Genomic DNA, 21198 nt, shown 5'->3' with positions numbered 1-21198 from the left:
TATTCACCATGACCAAGTGGGATTTATTCCAGGGTTGCAAGGTTGGTTCAACATCCGCAAATCAGTCAATGTGATACAACACATCAATAAAAGTAAGAACAAGAACCATATGATACTCTCAATAGATGCTGAAAAAGCATTTGACAAAGTACAGCATCCCTTCCTGATCAAAACTCTTCAAAGTGTAGGGATAGAGGGCACATACCTCAATATCATCAAAGCCATCTATGAAAAACCCACCGCAAATATCATTCTCAATGAAGAAAAACTGAAAGCTTTTCCACTAAGGTCAGGAACACGGCAGGGATGTCCATTATCACCACTGCTATTCAACATAGTACTAGAGGTCCTAGCCTCAGCAATCAGACAACAAAAGGAAATTAAAGGCATCCAAATCGGCAAAGAAGAAGTCAAATTATCACTCTTCGCAGATGATATGATACTATATGTGGAAAACCCAAAAGACTCCACTCCAAAACTGCTAGAACTTATACAGGAATTCAGTAAAGTGTCAGGATATAAAATCAATGCACAGAAATCAGTTGCATTTCTCTACATCAACAGCAAGACAGAAGAAAGGGAAATTAAGGAGTCAATCCCATTTACAATTGTACCCAAAACCATAAGATACCTAGGAATAAACCTAACCAAAGAGACACAGAATCTATACTCAGAAAACTATAAAGTACTCATGAAAGAAATTGAGGAAGACACAAAGAAATGGAAAAATGTTCCATGCTCATGGATTGGAAGAATAAATATTGTGAAAATGTCTATGCTACCTAAAGCAATCTACACATTTAATGCAATTCCTATCAAAGTACCATCCATCTTTTTCAAAGAAATGGAACAAATAATTCTAAAATTTATATGGAACCAGAAAAGACCTCGAATAGCTAAAGGGATATTGAAAAAGAAAGCCAACGTTGGTGGCATCACAATCCCGGACTTCAAGCTCTATTACAAAGCTGTCATCATCAAGACAGCATGGTACTGGCACAAAAACAGACCCATAGATCAATGGAACAGAATAGAGAGCCCAGAAATAGACTCTCAACTCTATGGTCAACTAATCTTCGACAAAGCAGGAAAGAATGTCCAATGGAAAAAAGACAGCCTCTTCAATAAATGGTGCTGGGAAAATTGGACAGCCACATGCAGAAAAATGAAATTGGACCATTTCCTTACACCACACACAAAAATAGACTCAAAATGGATGAAGGACCTCAATGTGTGAAAGGAATCCATCAAAATCCTTGAGGAGAACACAGGCAGCAACCTCTTTGACCTCAGCCGCAGCAACATCTTCCTAGGAACAATGCCAAAGGCAAGGGAAGCAAGGGCAAAAATGAACTATTGGGATTTCATCAAGATCAAAAGCTTTTGCACAGCAAAGGAAACAGTTAACAAAATCAAAAGACAACTGACAGAATGGGAGAAGATATTTGCAAACGACATATCAGATAAAGGACTAGTGTCCAGAATCTATAAAGAACTTAGCAAACTCAACACCCAAAGAACAAATAATCCAATCAAGAAATGGGCAGAGGACATGAACAGACATTTCTGCAAAGAAGACATCCAGATGGCCAACAGACACATGAAAAAGTGCTCCACATCACTCGGCATCAGGGAAATACAAATCAAAACCACAATGCGATATCACCTCATACCAGTCAGAATGGCTAAAATCAACAAGTCAGGAAATGACAGATGCTGGCGAGGATGCGGAGAAAGGGGAACCCTCCTACACTGTTGGTGGGAATGCAAGCTGGTGCAACCTCTCTGGAAAACAGCATGGAGGTTCCTCAAAATGTTGAAAATAGAACTGCCCTATGACCCAGCAATTGCACTATTGGGCATTTACCCTAAAGATACAAACGTAGTGATCCAAAGGGGCACGTGTACTCGAATGTTTATAGCAGCAATGTCCACAATAGCCAAACTATGGAAAGAACCTAGATGTCCATCAACAGATGAATGGATCAAGAAGATGTGGTATATATACACAATGGAATACTATGCAGCCATCAAAAGAAATGAAATCTTGCCATTTGCAACAACATGGATGGAACTAGAGCCTATCATGCTTAGCGAAATAAGTCAAGCGGAGAAAGACAACTATCATATGATCTCCCTGATATGAGGAAGTGGTGATGCAACAGGGGGGCTTAAGTGGGTACGAGAAGAATAAATGAAAGAAGATGGGATTGGGAGGGAGACAAACCATAAGTGACTCTTAATCTCACAAAACAAACTGAGGGTTGCTGGGGGGAGGGGGTTTGGGAGAAGGGGGTGGTATTATGGACATTGGGGAGGGTATGTGTTTTGGTGAGTGCTGTGAAGTGTGTAAACCTGGTGATTCACAGACCTGTACCCCTGGGGATAAAAATATATGTTTATAAAAAATAAAAAATTATATTAAAAAAAAAAAAAAGACAATCTAACTTCCTTTGGCAAAACATTTACACAAAGTCAGTACCCTAGGAAGGACCTGAGTTGCTGATGCCGTGACTGCGTGAGCCCCCACCACACGCATGCCCCCCCAGGAACTCGGGATACAATGCCCCAAAGCTCAAGAAGCCCAGACTGGATCTTTTTCAGCTTTAAAAATTATCTTTCCCCAGGAACAAAAAGGCAATCAAATTTTATAGATTTGTGGTCCTAATAAGATAGGTTTTAAAAGCCTTACTAAAAGTGTATACTTACAAAAATGGTGTTAAGATGGATATTTTGACCCTCAGCCCATGTACTCCACTCTGTGTAGTCACACACTTGGTATATCCAGTCACTGACATTCTGGTTTTAAGTAAATGAGTAAATAAGCTTTAAGTAAAATAAACACATCAGTTCTGAGAAAATTCTACACTACCAAAGCCTACATAATCTACAAAGATACACCCAAAGTTAATATACTTTTTTAAAGCTATAAATAGAATATATCAGCTGGTGATTGCAAAGGCAATGGAATCCATTGGTTTTTTCAACTTCTGTTGGATGCTTAACATCGATCCTGATTGCTGAAGAGTTATATTTACTGACATGAGTGGTCAACTACATAAACACTGCTCTTTAAAATAAACTTATAAATGGTAGTATGTCTAACAAATCAGTCAACTGCCAAGTTGTATGAAAATGAATTCACCTTTTAGTTTGAAAAACTAAAACTCCTTAGTAGTTTTACTTTTACAACTGAGAAGGCATTATATTAAAGCACTTTTAACAGGCAAAAAACAAAAATCTTCAGAAACAGTGTGAGATGGCAAGTATGGTGCTACTTAAGGATGTTTTTCACAGATTTAAACAATTTATCATCAATAATGTTATCTTAGATACCTTACATGCCTTCTTATTATACTAGAAAATACAGAAAATGGTCAACTATTCTAATTGGCCAATAAAGACCAAATCCTCTAAGTAGTCTCAACATTTGCATGCATTCACATATTTAAATAAGAAGCAATCACTAAAGTAATTCTCATTTGCTAGGAAGCAATTTCCACTGAAAAAGTTACACTTATATCCACTAGCTAATAAATAAAACATTTTAAAATTTTTATTTTGGAAATTTTTGGAAGATAAAAACAAATACTTTTCTTTTTCTCTCTCAATTTCAAAGCCAAATTTGAAAAGTCTTTTCATCTGTTGATATCATTAGGTTACAAGATGAGAAGGCTTATCTGGCCTTTAATGGTACTAAAATTTTATTTATTAAGAGTACTGTTTGAATGCAGCATTCCAAATCAATGGAAGAGTGTTTTGTTAGATCCTTAAGAGAAACGGAACACATAGAAATCTAAGGGGTAATTGTAAATGTTCTATTTTTATGTAAGTCCTCAAGAATGTATATGTCCTTATAAAATAGCAACTAAATTTGAGGAAAGGAGTGAACTTTGTTTTTACCAAAGTTGACAAAGTAAATGCAGACTTCTCTCTCTCTTTCTCTCTCTCTCTCTCTCTCTCTCTTCTTTCCCAAATTATTTGATACAATTTTAGGTATTTCACAGTTTTTAATTTAATATTTTCCAAATAATCACATGACTAGTAAGAGGCACTACATATACACTTGAGGAAAGAGAAAATGAGGTACATCTAATCAACTGCCCATTACAACACCCACACCAGAACACAAAAAACCCAAAAACCATCTGGACAAAGATAAGGAATGATTTTCAACCCTTGGCTTGAATTGTTACAGACATAATTCCAGGTTACAGCTGAAGTATTTACAGTTGACTCACTTTTATCTCTAGAAAGTTTTCATCTGTTTTTGTTTATCTATGTTTCATTTGGGAAAACCCAATAAGCCTTAAAAAAAAAAAATCAATGCAAATCGTTGTAATTTAAAACATTAACCCATTTACCTATTATCCTTGGTCTCCATCATCACTTCTGGCATATGTGTCTGTGAAAGTCATGAAACTATTTTTCTGTCTTCAAAGTCTTTCGTTTGTGTTTCCTTTAAACGTGTACTCCACACTCAGCTCTGCCTGGCGGGCGAGAAGCCTGTATTTCCCTCAGTGTCCATTCATCATCTGATGCCCGGAAGCATTGCTATGTTTTGTTGTGTTCCTTCAGGTAAGACTCTCCAGTCTAAAAGTGGTTGCCTCCCTGGGTGATGCCTTCCGATCTGGACACCCAGAGAAGTTTTTAAGGTAAAATAGTATTGAGCAGGTAATGGTCTGGGGTTTTCCTCCACAGCAGAAAAAAAACTCTTTTCATCTAAGAATCTCCTGTACTTCTTTTTGAAGGTGGTGAGGAGAAATGTTGTAGAAGCTCTTAGGCTCCGTGTTTCTCACCCTCATCTCAGCGGATGTAAAACATTCACTGGCAAGAGCCTTTCTTCTTGGTCTGGCCATACGTGCATTGCCACATCACTTTTGGATCCTGAAAGAAAAATCAAGGAAGTTTCAGGGAAGGAGTCGGGATAAGTACTCAGAGTAAATGCACTGAAAATGTAATTCCTCGTGGAAGGCAGCCATGGCTCTTACATCCAGCGACTTTCTAATTATAAACTGCTGGTTGCACTACGGCCCTGCCAAATGACATGGCATTTATCCTTCACCTCACAACCCACAAGCACACATGTGTAACTACACATGGCGGACACTATAAACAAAAAACATGTCCACTTAATTTAGTTTCATGTTCTCACTCCCCATGCGTTTCTTCTCATTTCTCTATTTCCCTGGCTTCTTTTAAGTGAAATACGTACTTCACACGATGTGCCTTTTTTCAGAAACAATACCTTTAAATCCAAAGGTACAACTTTACATATGATATAACGCATGTTAGAAAGCAAAACATCTATACCAGAGAAAGAAAAGAAAATGTGTCTATCTGAAAGTCTTTTTCTTTTTTCTTTTCTTCATTAACATATAATGTATTATTAGTCCCAGGGGTACAGGTCTGTGAATCACCAGGTTTACACACTTCACAGCACTCACTAAAGCACATACCCTCCCCAATGTCCATAACCCCCACCCCCCTTCTCCCAAACCCCCTCCCCCCACCCCCCAACGCTCAGTTTTTTTGTGAGATTAAGAGTCTCTTATGGTTTGTCTCCCTCCCGATCCCATCTTGTTTCATTTATTCTTTTCCTACCCCCTAAACCCCCCAAGTTGCCTCTCAACTTCCTCATATCAGGGAGATCATATGATAATTGTCTTTCTCTGATTATTAAAGTCATCATCTTCTTCTTCTTTTTTTAAGTAATATTCCCAGTAATCACTGGTGACTACCAACAGTCTAACATTTTAAGAAAAAAACTAGGAAGATAAAGGATAACCTTTGCCAACAGTGATAAGCCAGAGGGACACATAAGATTGAATTTTCTACCCATTCATACAACTCTCATGTTTATACATACTTGATAATTTTCAAGGTATTCTCTTAGCACCACACTTAAATGGTTCTTTAAAGTGGACAGAACAAGAGAGGCAGAATTGCTACTATGTTAAAGAAACTTAACACTTGGATACAAGAAGGTGAGGAACTATGTTCAAGTCACTCAACTAGGAACTGAAAAACTGGAAAATGCAAAACCAGCTCCCGAATTCCTATTCTCCTTGTGTTAGCCCACAATATTTCCCTGCTGACAAACATAATTTAGAGATGGTAATCTAAGCTAGACTTACAACACTAGAGATTCTTGACTTCATGAAAACCCAGAAAAATAACTCAGAACTCACTGTAAACTATTCCCTGAAAACACTTCCCCAGTAACCTGCTAAAATAAAAATATTACCAGACATCAGCAATGAGATTAATTGAAACAAACCAATCCAAAATCTTAATTATTCTTTCATATAAAATCATATATAATGAAATTTGATTGTCATGTATCAAGAATTAAATTCTAGATTTAAATTTATAATTAAAAAATTAAAATTAAGAAATTATATAGCATGAAGATGAAAGCCTTATATATGACAATGGATTTCAAAAGTTAGACTCTTCAATTTGAAATGTTCAGATTAGGAGAAGTTATGTGTATTAAATAGAAGATTAGAATCAATTTCTTTATCTATAAAACAAGGGGTTGAAATAAGTGTTATAAGTTACTAACACTTGAAAAATTCTGATTCCAGACAAGCAACACCTTTAAAATTCTATAATTCATTCTGTGATCTAACTCATAAGCAGTTCTGAATGTAGGGGGTGCCTGGGTGGCTCAGTCGGTTAAGCATCTGCCTTTAAGCTTGGTCATGATCCCAGGATCCTGGGATCCAGCCCTGTATCAGGCTCCCTGCTCAGTAGGGTGTCTGCTTCTCCCTCTCCTTCTGCCCCTCCCCCTGATTGTGCTCTGTGTGTGTGTGTGTGTGTGTGTGTGTCAAATAAATAAATAAATAAATAAGTTTATATTTATTTTATATATATTTATAAATAAATAAATGTTTATATTTATTTATATATATATTTATAAATAAATAAATAACAATTCTGAGAGTAGGAATTAATCCAATGTCTTTTAAATAAAAAATATTTTGTCAATTAAAATGTTGTTTTAAGTATAACCATAAAACATAAATGTATCATACAACAGACACAAGTTTTACATAAACATTTATGATAAAAGGTGAAATTCCAAGGAAAATCTGGAATTAGTTACACTTGAATGGAGACCCTCCAGGATTTGCCTTCAGCCTGCACAGTTTCTCTGCTCACGATATTCTGCTTCTGTGGGAGCATTAGAGAGAAACAGAAGCATTGATTTCAGGGGAACACTGAATGTTCATGCTTATTAACTTCACTCAATGAGTTTCCATCTCTAATTCCAGTTTGCCAATATCTTTTAAAAATCGGACTCTGAAATCTATACCATTAATTAGCTTTACATCACCTGGCATGTTTGATAAAATTGCTGTACAACGCAGAAGCCTGTGACAAACTATTATGACCTTCCTAGAGATGGACAATGATACATTCATCACAAAAACAATCTTTGAATAGTTTTTCCTACATAACTCTGAGCCCTAATGAAAGTGCTATCATCAAAGATATATATGTCTCTCAGTGTTAACAGGATACAATGACTTTGCCCAATATATTACCAAGGCCAAGATATAGTCTTTCTCCTGATGCCTTGGAGCTGCTATTCTAAAAATTTTGTCAAAGGGGAAAGTGTATTAATATGACATGACATATTCCTTTTTCTTTCAAAGATTTTATTTATTTATTTGACAGAGAGAGAGGACAAGCAGGCAGAGAGGGAGGCAGAGAAAGAGGAGGAAGCAGGCTCCCTGCTGAGCAGAGAGCCCAATGTGGGGCTTGATCCCAGGACCCTGAGATCATGACCTGAGCCGAAGGCAGCGGCTTAACCCACTGAGCCACCCAGGTGCCCCGACATGACATATTCTTGATGATCCCATGCTGAGTCCTAAGGATAACCGTGACCTTCTCTAACAGCTCCTTAATTCTCTCTAGTAATACAATCTTCAGTTTTAATATCACTTCTATAATTAACATCTAACCCACAATTTAGAATTCTAAAAACTATTATTCCCTTTTGGACACTGGAACATTTGTACATGTTCAACGGGGAATCTGCTTCTCCCTCTCCCTTTGCCCCTGGGAGGCATGTGTATCTCCCCAGGACTTGTCTTCTTCTCCAACTGTTCTGAAATTACCCCCTGGGAAAAGGTACAGAATAGGTAATATGCTTGATGATACTGTAACAGCATCATAGGATGGCAGATGGAAGCTCTATTTGTGGTGAACAGAGCACAATGTCTAGACTTGTTGAATCACTATGTTCTACACCTAAAACTAATAAAATATTGTGTGTCAGCTATACCCCAATTTTAAAATTAATAAAAAGAGAAAAAAAGAACTTATTGCCGTGATTAACCATTGTATACGCGCAAGGATGAGAGAAGACAGTGTGCGGCCTGGAACACCAGTTTCCCCAACACTAGTCACTGAGGAGTCACCATCTTGATTTTTTTCATATTTGAGATACAACACACTGCTTTGGGGATCTTTGGCCTATTTGATCATTACTTAATATTTTTCCTTAAGTCTCTACCTTAAATAAATGTACTATGAAAGGAAACTCTCTATTCACAACATAAATGGAAACCCAATAACAAGGGCCACAAATAGAGGGTAACTCTAAAGATAAATAAAATGAGTAAAAGGAATCTTTGGAAATTCTGTTCAGATCCAAGTGCCTACAGAATCACTTGAGTCTTTGACCTGCTCGCTTTCCATGAAAAAGAGGGTTAGAAAATGTTTGAGGACACTTAAAGCTTTTAATGATTTCATTTAGAAAGATGGATGATTGAAAATTAAGTATCCACTTCAAGAATTTAGAAAAAAGTTAAGGGGATAAATCCCCCCAAAATAGAAAATAATCATGAGAGCAGAATTAATGAAATGGAAAGCAAAGACAGAGAGGTAATTATCAGCAGAGTTCTTTATTTTTTTTTTTAAAGGTTTTATTTATTTGGGAGAGAGCCCAAGAAACCATGAGCAGGGGGGAGGGGCAGAGGAAGAGGGAGAAGCAGACTCCCCAATGAGCAGGGAGCCCCATAGGGGACACTGGGATATCATGACCTGAGCTAAAGGCAGACGCTTAACCTACTAAGCTACCCAGCTGCCCCAGCAGAGTTCTTTAAAAAGACACAATGGCAAACTCCTGGCAACGCTCATCAAGATAAAAGCAAAATTACCCACACACGGAGAATGCTAGAAGTGAAACATTAGATGCATCAGAAATTAAAAAGATAAGAGATTATAAAGCCTTTCAGGTAATGAATGTTAAAATTTTGGAAATGGACAAATTCCTGGAAAAATATAAAGTACGAAAATTAATTCAAAAACTAAGTCCTTCCCATTAAACAGATTGAATCACTGATATTAAAAATCTCCTCACAGAGAAAGCACAAGGCTGGCCAGTTTCGCTGGTGAGCTATACCAAACATCCACTAAACAACTAACCTTAATATCTTACAGATTCTCCCGGAGAACATAAAAGCAGACAGTATGTCCAAGTAATTTCATGAGGCTGATAATATTTCCAAATTAAATGATGGACACCAAATTGGGATAATATGAAAAAGCAAAATTCCTGACCAGTCTCACTCATGATCATGGGTGCAAAAATTCAAAATACATAATTAGCAAGCTGCATCCAGCAGTGTGTAATAAACATAATAGCTTATGATCAAATTGATTGGATTTATCAGGGGATAAAATTCTATACCCATTAATGACCAAAAAAAATTTTTTTTAAAGGAAAATGAAATAAAAAACTTTTAGTCGATGCAAAGCTGATAACTTCACTAAAGGGCAGACATATTTTCCTATCTTTGTTTCCAGTCCATGTTTTACTGGAGACGCCAGCCAGTGCAAGACAGTAAAAGGGGGAGAGGGATAAGGAATGAGGGGAGCAAGAGAGGAAATAAAACGTCACTATTCACAGATGGAACTTTAAAAAAAATTTAGACTTCATAATAAAGTGTATCAAGATTACTGATACAGGTTCAATTGCATTTCTACATCCTAGCAAGAATTTTTTTTAAAAGTTTCTCTTTTAAATGATAGCCATTTATAATTGCTGGAAAGAATATGAGTTGCCTTGGAATAGTTATAAAGAGAAAACTTGTATAGAACCTTTAGGAAGAAAAAATCTATAAATTTGAACAAAAAACATTAAAAAGGGTCTTTTTAAAAACAGAGATAATGAACATGTTGAAAAGGAAGCCTCCATATCAATGAAATGGCAACTCTCCTCAAACTGATCTTCTCATTCAAAGGAACTCCCAGTGAGTTTTTAAAATAAAACTTGACAAGTCGATGCTTAGAATTTTATGGAAGAACAAAGGAACAAGAATTTCTTTAAAAAGACACTCTTTCAGAACAGCAAGTAGAAAGACTTGCTTTCCTAGATATTGAATCTTAATGTAAAACTATTAATAACTAAGTTAGTAGGGCATTCACACACGAACAATCAGAATAAAAAGCTTAGCAACAGAGCGGTGCATTCATAGAAACTTAATGTGTGACAGAGGTGTTTGTAGAATTCGGTGGGGAAAGGGGACCATTCAGAAAATGCTACTGTGACAAGAGATCATCTACATAGAAACCAAATGGGTCTGTACCTCCCAAAGTGCACAAATATCCAAGGCAGACATAAGTGAGAAAAGCAAACCTTAAGGTTTTTAGAAAGAAGCATAACACAGTATCTCTATGACCTCAGAGTAAAGAATTCTTTAAAAAACGAATAGAAGGGGCGCCTAGGTGGCTCAGTGGGTTAAAGCCTCTGCCTTTGGCTCCGGTCATGATCCCAGGGTCCTGGGATCGAGCCCCACATCGGGCTCTCTGCTCGGCACGGAACCTGCTTCCCCCTCTCTCTCTGCCTGCCTCTCTCCCTACTTGTGATCTCTGTCTGTCAAATAAATAAATAAAATCTTTAAAAACCAAAAATAAAAAAAGAACGAATAAAAGCCACTAATCAGAAGACAAAAGATGATTACAGTCAAACCACATTAAAATTAAGAGCTTCTGCTCCCTTAAGACAAGCTACAAAAATCAGGAGAATATATTTGCCTCACATATAATTGACAAAGTTTGTGTCCAGAATACATAAAGAACTCTTGAAAATTAAAAAAAAAAAAAAAAAAACCTAAAAAAATGTAGGCAAAGGATTCTAATTTATATTTTTCTTTTGTATGTACAGTGTTTCCATTTGAAAATAATAAAAATTAAATTTGTACTTATAAATTGTGTGTCATACCTGGGATAATATTGAAAATAAGTTTATAAAATGAAGAGTATATAATGACATTCTTGCTTAAAATAGTCTTTCATTGCTTTCATTTATTATTATAATAGCTATTCATTAAGAATGAGGTACAGAGGGAAAAATAAAGTCTAGGCAATGAGGTATTTTTACAAAAGGAGGGAAGGAGAAGAAGAGACGAGGAGGGAGACGAGACACGGTAGAGAAGGGGTTTTTAAAAGGGGTCATATCCTCACCACGTAATCTCTTTTTGCAGGGGGGGAGGGGTAGCATCTTCTCCTTTCCTAAACACCAACCATCCCCTCTGTTTTCAGGGCATGTGTCCTCCACCTTGTGAAACACTCTGCGAGAACCAACTCCCCAAGCATTCCAAAGTATTCCTCAGGGTTGCAGAGATCCACATGGTACCTTTAAGCCCTTCTTAGTCAATCAGAAATCATGCGTGTGGCATTTAAATGATAGCTCCTTACATTTCTGTAGTCCTTTACAATTCCATATATGGTGTCATGTTATCCTTAAGACCGCTTGATAAAAGAGATAGGCCAGGGCGTCTGGGTGGCTCAGTGGGTTAAGCGACTGCCTTCTGCTCAGGTCATGCTCCTGGAGTCCTGCGTTCAAGCCCCGCACTGGGCTTCCTGCTCAGCAGGGCGTCTGCTTCTCCCTCTGACTCTCCCCCACTCATGTTCTCTCTCAAATGAATAAATAAATAAATAAAATCTTAAAAAAAAAAAAAAGAGGTAGTCCAGATAGTTTCTCCATTTTACAGGCTAAAAGATTGAAGCTCAAAAAAGTTATAGTATGTACCCAAGCCACAAGGGGATGTAGAAAGGCACAAGGTGAAGAAAGTCCCCAGGGCTGCTCTATGGCAAACATCGTAAATGTTAGTTTATAAATAAATATGTAAATGTAAATGTCTTTACAAAGACATTAATCTTTGTAATATATAGCTCTGCAGTGTCAATGTTGAAGGGGAGCGACAGTGCATACCTTCACGGTGTCTCTTAAGGACACCGGGGCGTGACAAGGTCACAGTGAGGAAGTGACACAGCTCTGCCACAAGCCCTAGACCCTCAGTTGACGTGGTCTCTCCAATAAACCAGACTGCTTCTCATATAATGACACTGAAATGTATGGAGCCCACAAGCATTCACAAAGCATTTATCTCATATTCTTTATTCTCCTGATGACTTTGTATAATCCAAGATCAAAATATACAGGCAAAAGAAATATTAAAATGTCTTTTCTGGGGACATCTGAGTGGCTCAGTTGGTTAAATGTCTGCTTCAGGCAGGTCATGATCCCGGAGTCCTGGGATCCAGTCCTGCATTGGGCTCCCTGCTCATGAGGTTGGCATGGCAGGTGGAGGGGGTGTTGGGGGTCTGCTTCTCCCTCTCCCTCTGCTCTTCTCCCACTTGTGTGCTCTCTCTCACTCTCCCTCAAATAAATAAAATCTTTTTTTAAAGTGTCTTTTTTATTCCCAATTTATGATTGTGCATGCACGAGCACATACACACACACACACACACACACACACACACACACAACACGTGCATGCACACACACACACACACACACACACATCTTTATTCAACTCAACAAACATCTATTTCTTGGTGTGCCAAAATTTCACATTTTAAATATGCAGCTATTTGAACACATCGGTGCTTGTAATTAATTATATATTTAGTTCTATTTCACATTCATTATTTTAAACTACAGAAATGCTTTTTGTTTCTTACTGATTGTAAGATTAATATTATTTAGGATTTTTTACCTCATATGTTTAATACTTCTCTTGTACAGAAATCTTAATCTGATAATGCATCCATTTTTTGAGTGCTTCAGTATATCACATATTTACTTTATAAATCCTCAACAAGGACACTGCAGGGATGAGAAAAGCTAGTAGTCTTTTTTTGTGGCATTAATCAAGATTGAACAGCAGTCTAATGAAATTTAAAATATAAAAAATGTGAGCAAACTATCTATACAAATACATTTAAGTCAAGACAACCAGATTAAGTTCCTCAAGACAACCAGATTAAGCTTGATACGATAAAGTCTAGTATTTTTTACTGCTTTTATGATGTTTTGTTAATGTAATGTAGTTCATTAACATAGCCAAGAAAATCAGTATATCCTAAATTTTGTATACAGTTGAAATGTTAGTGATAATAAAATTATAAAGCAATATAGTCGGGTTATCTTGTAGAGTTTCAGTATTTTTAATTTGTTCAAGTGATTCCACAGACATTATATTAGTTCAGCCTGGTAATTCAGTAGGAAATGGATAATCTTGTTTCATGGGTAAGGAAATTGGGGTTCAGAAAATCAAGTGACATGCCATGCAGAGCCTTAAACCTAGGTTCTTAGACTTCTATCTCTTGCCTTCTTCACCTATCATGACATAGGCGCTCAAATACTCTTTCCTTTTCTCCCAATACCTTCCCCCAAAGGGAAGAAAGCTGTTTCCACCATATCACGTCCGGGGTAGTGTGGCACGATGAAGACCACGACTGGAGAGTCACATAAGGCCTCCAGCCTCATCTGTGGAACAAGGCTAGCTAACCTGCCTCATCCATGAGCGGATTCATCACAAAGACCACCATGATGTCTACACGTACTTAATAAACTGCAGATAGTTTTGCAAACATTTGATATCACTCATCATGTTCACATAATATTCTTTAATACATGCAGTGACATGAAACTCATTCGTGATCCTCTCTGCCCACTGATTCAGGACCCTGTCCAGGCACGGGGAGCCCAAACAATCAGTGCTCTATACTGGCGATCCCAGAACGGGGTTTGGACAACCATCCCAGCCTGCGGTGGAATCCGTTCATTTGGCTTGGAACCCTGAAGCCGCTGCCCATGGCTAATATAGGCACAGTGTGCCGTTCGATGACCTCTTTGCCTGTCCAGCAAAAATACCCTATTTTGGCAACCTGGGTTTTCCCCACAGCGGGTGAATTTGGCACCAAATATGATCTCATTTAAGGAGTAGGAAAGAAATGTGCCAGCTCCACTTACTCACTGAGCTGAAACTCTCTTTGAGTTACACTACTTGAAACAGAAACAGTCCGGAGACTCAGGGTGTCAACCAAGATGCTTGTGTAAATAAGCTGTGGTGTCCCCTCCGCCAAAGGCTGTCCTTCTGTAGGTAGGCAGGGAGGATCATGGGAAGACGAAGGGATCTCTAAGGCAGAAGAAAATAGACTTCACCAGAAAGAAAGAGCACAGAAGAAATGTCCCAGGAACTAGAACACACACCTGCCCGTCCACCCATGGGAATGAAAAGAAAGGTCTTTCCGGTGGAGTTGAGATAAAAATATAATCAGGAGCTTCCCCGGATATGTTATGTTCAATATGGCATCCCTTTTTGGTTGGTGTGTCCATTAAATTGCAGAATTACATGCTTTCTGCAGAGACTTAAAAGTAGTAAAACCCCTCCTCAGAGCAGGGGAGGAAGGGGCCCACGGCCTGGGGGAAGCGAGGATGTCATGGCTGACCTCTCCCCGCTTCCACCGTTCTCTGTGACGGCAGGATGCTCGGACACCAGCCTCTGCAGTTTACCCATCCTCAGAGCTTTCGTTTCCCTAGAAACAGTCTTTCAACCCATTTACAGCAAAAAATCAAGCCCAAATTGCCTCCAGCAATCTCCTGACTATGGTATACACATTTGTCTACAAATGGGACTTAAACATCAACATTACTTTCTCATAGGTAGTAGGGCATGTAGTGAAAATTTACCCTTGAAAGTCCCTAACATTATAACAACAGGGAGCCAAGTACAGACAGACTTTGGGCCCACAGAAAGCCTCCACTGGAATTACCCTCAGAAAAGTTGTCTTGCCCTCCTTAATGTCAGAACAGGACATGAGTCAGCAAAGACCTTAAAATGGAGAAGTCAGATTAATTCACCCTATAAATCAATAAAGCAAATTTAAGACGTTAAGACATAGCAAGAATTGTGAATGTCGATAATGACAGAACTGTATTGGCACAATCCGTTGTAGAAAAGGTCATGATCACTACAGCCCTGATTTGACCCCAACTATGCAACCCTGTAATTGAAGGGGCACATAAATGCACTTTGTACAGCACCGAATATAAAGTTAAAGATGAGTGATACTTAACGGGTTGGCTGTACATGTGTGCATGTGTACTTATGTGTTCAATTAAAGATTTCCAGGTAAAAATGTACAAGCTAAGATATTATATTTCAGATTTAATAAGAAAAATACGATATTCCCTCAGTATTGCAAATCTCCTCTGTGTTATACAAATCTTCCTCCTCTACTTTGCTGAACACCCTTCAGCATTGTCCTATTCATCTTTGACTCTCCTACTCAGTCAGATTCAGAACCATGGATACAGAAGATATTCAATAAAGATTGAATGATTGAGTCACCTTGGCCAATTTCCAGGTAATAAAAAGACACATACTTCTATAGCATATCTTGGATCGAATTGATGGAGCCTCTGCTTTCAGTCTTGTCAACTACCAGAACTCGTTGTCTACTGCCCGGACGTGGGTAGGGCTAGAACTGGAATAGGAGCTCCTCGGAGTCTTGGATTGACCTTTAAAAGCTCAATTTTGCTTCAAAATGACACTTTACACAAAAATGAGAGACCCATAGATGAATTATATGGTATATGAACTATAAATCTCAAAAAAGAATAACAGACGAGAAATAGATCATATGATTGAAATACATCTCATTTCATATTACCTGTCTAACATTATCATCTGGCTTTTTGAAGGGAAAAAGAATATTCACTCATTCACTTAAAAACCAACTTTTCGTTGGGGAACCTGCCATAGAAAGCCATGTAGAGTCTTTACTTACCTGTCATCTGCTCTCTGAGGTGCGGATTATTAACCTATGATCAGTCTAATTTAAGAAGGAGAAAACTAAGTTTCCAAGAGGTAAAGAATCAGGGCCAGTATGTGATGTACAGTCAGTTTTTAAAACCAAGTTTATCTGACTCCAAACAAATACACTTAAAATCTAGGATAATTTTTTTCTTTCATTAGCAAAGCCTCTGGGGAATATGAGATGTGTTGGACATAATAGGGTCAGGATTTTCTTAAAATGCTCACTTAACTTAAACATTTAATGAATTAATAAAAGCATCGATACGTAACACTAGGGAGATGTTTGCATATGATGAAAAACTGATAAAAGTTGGATTTAGTTTATGTTTTAAGCTTAAAAACCTAACAAATTATTATCTTCATGCTCAAAGTAAATGATTATCTAATTTATCAATTAAGGTTCTGTTTATATAGAGTTGCTAGATTTAGCAAATAAAAATATGCCTAGCTAAGTTTGAATTTTAAATAAATAACAAAAATGTTTTAGTATATGCTTATTTTATGCAATATTTCCTGTAATTTATCTGGTAACCTTATTACAACTTTGTTTAGTGATTAAATTTGTTGTTGCATTAAAAACAAGGAGAAAGGGCTAAACCTTTACTACTATGTAAATTAGTGCACAAATTGCAGATACCTGAGAAACTCAAATACATATGCCTCTCTAGCACTTACTACCTAAATGAAATAAGAGATCTATGAAGTTCAAGTGATCACTCATATTATTTGGGTGTCTGACTTAAAAAAAAATTTAAAAGTTCTAGTTTTAGGACACATGAAAAGAGTTACGCAGATTGCAGAGCCCCCATTTCCTAATTTTCTAATCCAGAGCAGAATATTTAAATCAAACATATGTCTGGGTGCAACATTACTTTAGCTAGACCATAGATGCCCTCTTCTAAGAGCAAGAACTGGGGTGGCGTGGGTTTCGCCTCACCATGAAATCTAAGCGCCATGAGAGAGGACACTGAGGCACAGGGATCAGAGCTCAGGGCGTTCAGTCTGCGGACTCACTGATGTTCAGCAAGAAAAACGAACTTGGATATCATCTATTCAACCTCCCCTTTTTACGAATAAGAAATAGCTGGTGCTCTCCTCTTTCTTAATTTAACATTTCTTAAATTTTTAAAATTTAAATTTAAAATTTCTTAATTTTACATTTTATAATCTGCAAAATGGCGTCGCCTATTCCACGAGACTGTTGTGGGAAATGACAACAGATGACGGGTTTGAAAGCGCATTATTTTTTTTTTTTTCAACAAAAAAAGTGATTATTGCTTAACATGTGCCCCAAACTATATTAAGTCTCCAAAAATTTATATCATCTGATAGGTCAGATATATATAAAATTACATTTAAAGTTTTAAAAATATCAGAAAATATTTTCATTTAAATTGAAAGCGCATTATTTGACAAAATAATTTTATAAACCAAGGGTACCCCAGAGATGGGCTATATTAATTATGTACTCAGCACTCAAAGGAAGCTTAAGGAGTATCTACCTTATACCTCTTACTCAGAGAGGAAGTTAGTGACTTTCCAGTTAGCGCAAAGAGAAGCCAAGGCGGAGCTAACGCCACACCCTCAATTCCCATCCAGTGCTTCTTCCAATTTCATCATGTTCCCCCTTAGGCACTGGCACAGTGGCTCCCTGCTAAGTGTTAAAGTCAGACAAGATGTGCTAAGTGTAGAATCTAAGGAAAGAAAATGTGGCAAGGAGAAAGGAGAAAAGCACATAAAATAGAAATTAAAATAGTAACGGGATTGGCAGTACAAAAAGCAAATTGCTCCCCAGGTCGTCCAAGATCAGAATAGCAATGGGAATTGTCCTGGTTTCCAATTTGGCACCCTTTGCATCAATCACATTTAGCGGTCCTCGCTTGAACTCATGGTAGGACAGTCAATATCATCATCGCTTGTGCCATCACAAAGTATTTGGTAGGAGCTGTGCAGAGAGTTGGCTTTCCCTTCTCCCATAGAGCATTCTTGTGGCAACATGGAAACGGTGTTATTTTTATATGCAAGAGATCCTTAGCAAGTACTGAATATATGTTTTATATTTAATCAGAGCTAGTTAAGATGCACTTGGTCAAATGATCATTTCAGAATTCCTGGTATGAGAAACCACTTTAACCTTCTTCCCCATGGATGGGGACATAGGAAGGTGGGGAGACCCAATGGGAAAATCCAAACTCCTTCTAAACAGCAACATTGTGCCAAGGTCTGGGCTGGTGCCCTCATTTGCATTACCCCATTCCAGCCCCATGGCAGTAACTGCCAACATCTCTAGCAGAGGAAGGAACTGAGACTCACAGAAGTCAAGCTGAGTTTTCAGTGGTTGCAGACTAAGATATGGCAGAGCTAAGTGAGATGAGAACCTAAAGCTTCTCAAACCCAGCATCAAGCAACATGACACTAGATGTTTCTGATGTAAGCAAACTTTGGTCTCAAAAAGCTATGATTGGGCTTTTCTTCCTATCATAGGAAGAATAGAAAACATCTTAATCATGGAAAGGATCTTACAAACCTAATAAGGTACAAGGAAAAGATGGGGATATGGAATATCCGGCTAGGTATGTTTGAAAGGGAGACAGAAGGAGACTTAATCTCCTGAGAAAGGAAGGGGGAAATTGACCAGCCCCAAAATCCAGAGAAGACAAGGAAAGGGTGAAGTAAGACTTTGCATCAGGGTTAAGGAAAGAAAGCTAGTTAGTCATAAGCAAAACCACTCAGACAGTCTAATCAGCCATTAACCTGCTATGTACCTGCTTATCAATGAGTAGCTTTAAAAAACACTATAGGAAAGGGGCACCTGGGTGGCTCAGTGGGTTAAAGCCTCTGCCTTCGGCTCAGGTCATGATCCCAGGGTCCTGAAATCGAGCCCCGCATTGGGCTCTCTGCTTAGCAGGGAGCCTGCTTCCCCCTCTCTCTCTCTGCCTGCTTCTCTGCCTACTTGTGATCTTTGTCTGTCAAATAAATAAATAAAATCTTTAAAAAAAAAACACTATAGGAAAGTCCCTTCCTACGTGACAAATAAAATGTAAGTGTCAATTATTTTTATTTGCATTACTAGAGAAATAAAGAGCTTCCTTTCCATGTAACTTCAAGGCAGTTAATGCTTAGGAAACACATGGAATTAACCTGCATTCACTTTTACTTACAGAGCAGGATAAAATTAAAACCAAAACAATAAGGATGTTAGAAACCAATTCAGCAGCCTTTACTGATCTTTTAACCTTGTTTTAAGAAAAAGAACAAGAATTTCTCGTTGTTTAAGAAAAAGAACAAGATAGAGATTCTCGTTGTTAAAACTGGAATACTCTTTCTAAGAATGTAACGATCACTTATCAGAATAAAATTGAATAACGAAGTAAAAGGCTTTAAACTAAAAGCAGGATTTTCAAATATCATTGTATAAGATAACTATAATATGTGGACTCATTTCAGGGAGTGCTGTTTGAAATGAGGACAATCACCATACCTTACATTAGAAGCCGCTAGGAGAATCCCACTTCCTTATTCAACAGGGCTCTTCACCCCACACGGGGTATTACAGCAATAGACTCTTTGTGACCAAACCTTGCAGCCCAGGATGGAAATTACAATGACAAAGCCGGGTGGCGTGAGCATCTCGACCACCGGGGATCTCTCTAGTAACACTGCAGCCAGCGCCTCGCCCACAAACCCGCACGCTGCCAGCCCAAACTGCACATTTTGTAGAAGAACCCATTACTCACAGCGGCAGGGCACGTTACGGAAGATTCTGTATCGTCTATGGAAGGCGGGTCCCTTAGGAAAGTGGTCAGTGATCTCTGCAAACTGCAGTGACTGAGCGACCTGGTTCCAGCCCAGCTCTCAGCGGACTTGGATAACCAATCAAACCGCAGGCCTGCCGATGTCCATGAGCGTCTTCCTGTTCCCCATCCCGTTGGTTACCTAGCTGGATCCTCAGATACCTACCGGTAGCTGGCAGCGTCCGTCTGGGCGCCTTTGTTTTCCTTTTGTCACATCAGCAGGCTCCAGCGTGACTGCCGCCGCAGCAGCCGCACTGAGTCTGGCGGACTGGATGCCTATGCCGCAGTCAGCAGCAACACCTCCCCCACCCACTCCAGCAGCCTTTTTTTTTTTTTTTTTTTTTTTAAAGAGATAGGACCATTATCAACCTTAGGTTTTAATAACGCAGCATGGTTGCTCAAGCTAGGGGTGCAACATGACGGCAAGTGCAGTTTCTATTCTCACCGAATTGCAAAGATGAATTTCGGCATGTAGGCGCGGTAGCAAAAGTCTGGCTCTGTTAAGCACCAGCTGTGTGACCTTGGTCAAGTCACTGGTGGGTCTCATTTAGTTCATGGAAAAGCAATGCTCAGTCACAACTCCTACCATTTACTACAACTAAATGCAAAGACATCAGCCACATGCTCACTGATAAAATACAGCAACACAACTATACAGGTTATAGTTCACCAAGCCCTTTGTGTATTTTATTTGGATTTGGGTATGAAGTTCCAAAGGTTGAAAAGAAAAGCATTTACCCAAAATGTTTTGTAAGTTGTGAAATATTGTACAGCTGTAGAATGTTCTAAGTTTCGTTATGGTCAGTTTAGTAATAAAAGTATTGTAACAATAAATTAAATAGAGTTCTGTTTTCTTGCTTCCTACACATGGGGGATGTGAAATACCAAGAGAGACTGGTTTTGTAAATAGCTCTTCCCCTGCTGCCCTTGGTGCACCACATTCCTCATGGCCTCCTGGTAGACCTGCCTACCCCAACAGAAACCTAGAACAGAGGCTTATCTAGATCTGCTTCTAGAACTTGAAGCTCCTTGTTGCTTTAGAGCTGAGCAAAATACCTAACTTAGCTCTGCCAACACCAGACCTAAAAAGGCTAAACCGATTTCTCCTGGGAAGACCCATGTGGGCCCAAAATGTTAGCAACCACTCCAGAAGCCTACACCAGCCTCTCTGCAGCGTGGGCCTCCCAGGGGCTGCCACTTAAGACACCAGATCTAATTTCCTTTATGTCCTAGACTCATGGATTCAGATATATATAGATATCTGAATATACATATAT

The 21198-nt window shown here is 38.4% G+C and overlaps 1 protein-coding gene across 3 annotated transcripts in view; it reads right to left on the bottom strand.

Moving 5' to 3' along the window:
• The window catches only part of SACS (sacsin molecular chaperone), a 94151-nt gene extending 73939 nt beyond the window's left edge, over window positions 1-20212 (bottom strand). For 2 of the 3 annotated variants that reach the window (XM_059144611.1, XM_059144614.1), the window contains exons 1-2: window positions 19865-20212; window positions 4365-4887 (exon numbers count right to left, since the gene is read on the bottom strand). In XM_059144611.1, the coding sequence (XP_059000594.1) occupies window positions 4365-4399 (35 nt within the window). In that variant the 5' untranslated portion in view covers window positions 4400-4887; window positions 19865-20212. The remainder of the gene's footprint in view (window positions 1-4364; window positions 4888-19864) is intronic. The other variant, XM_059144612.1, reaches the window with a different exon arrangement.
• Window positions 20213-21198: the final 986 nt, after the last annotated feature.

This window comes from Mustela lutreola, chromosome 13 (assembly GCF_030435805.1).
Source record: "Mustela lutreola isolate mMusLut2 chromosome 13, mMusLut2.pri, whole genome shotgun sequence".
NCBI lineage: Eukaryota > Metazoa > Chordata > Mammalia > Carnivora > Mustelidae > Mustela > Mustela lutreola.
The sequence above is the reverse complement of the archived record's forward strand: the minus strand, read 5'-3'. Positions and strand labels throughout refer to the sequence as shown.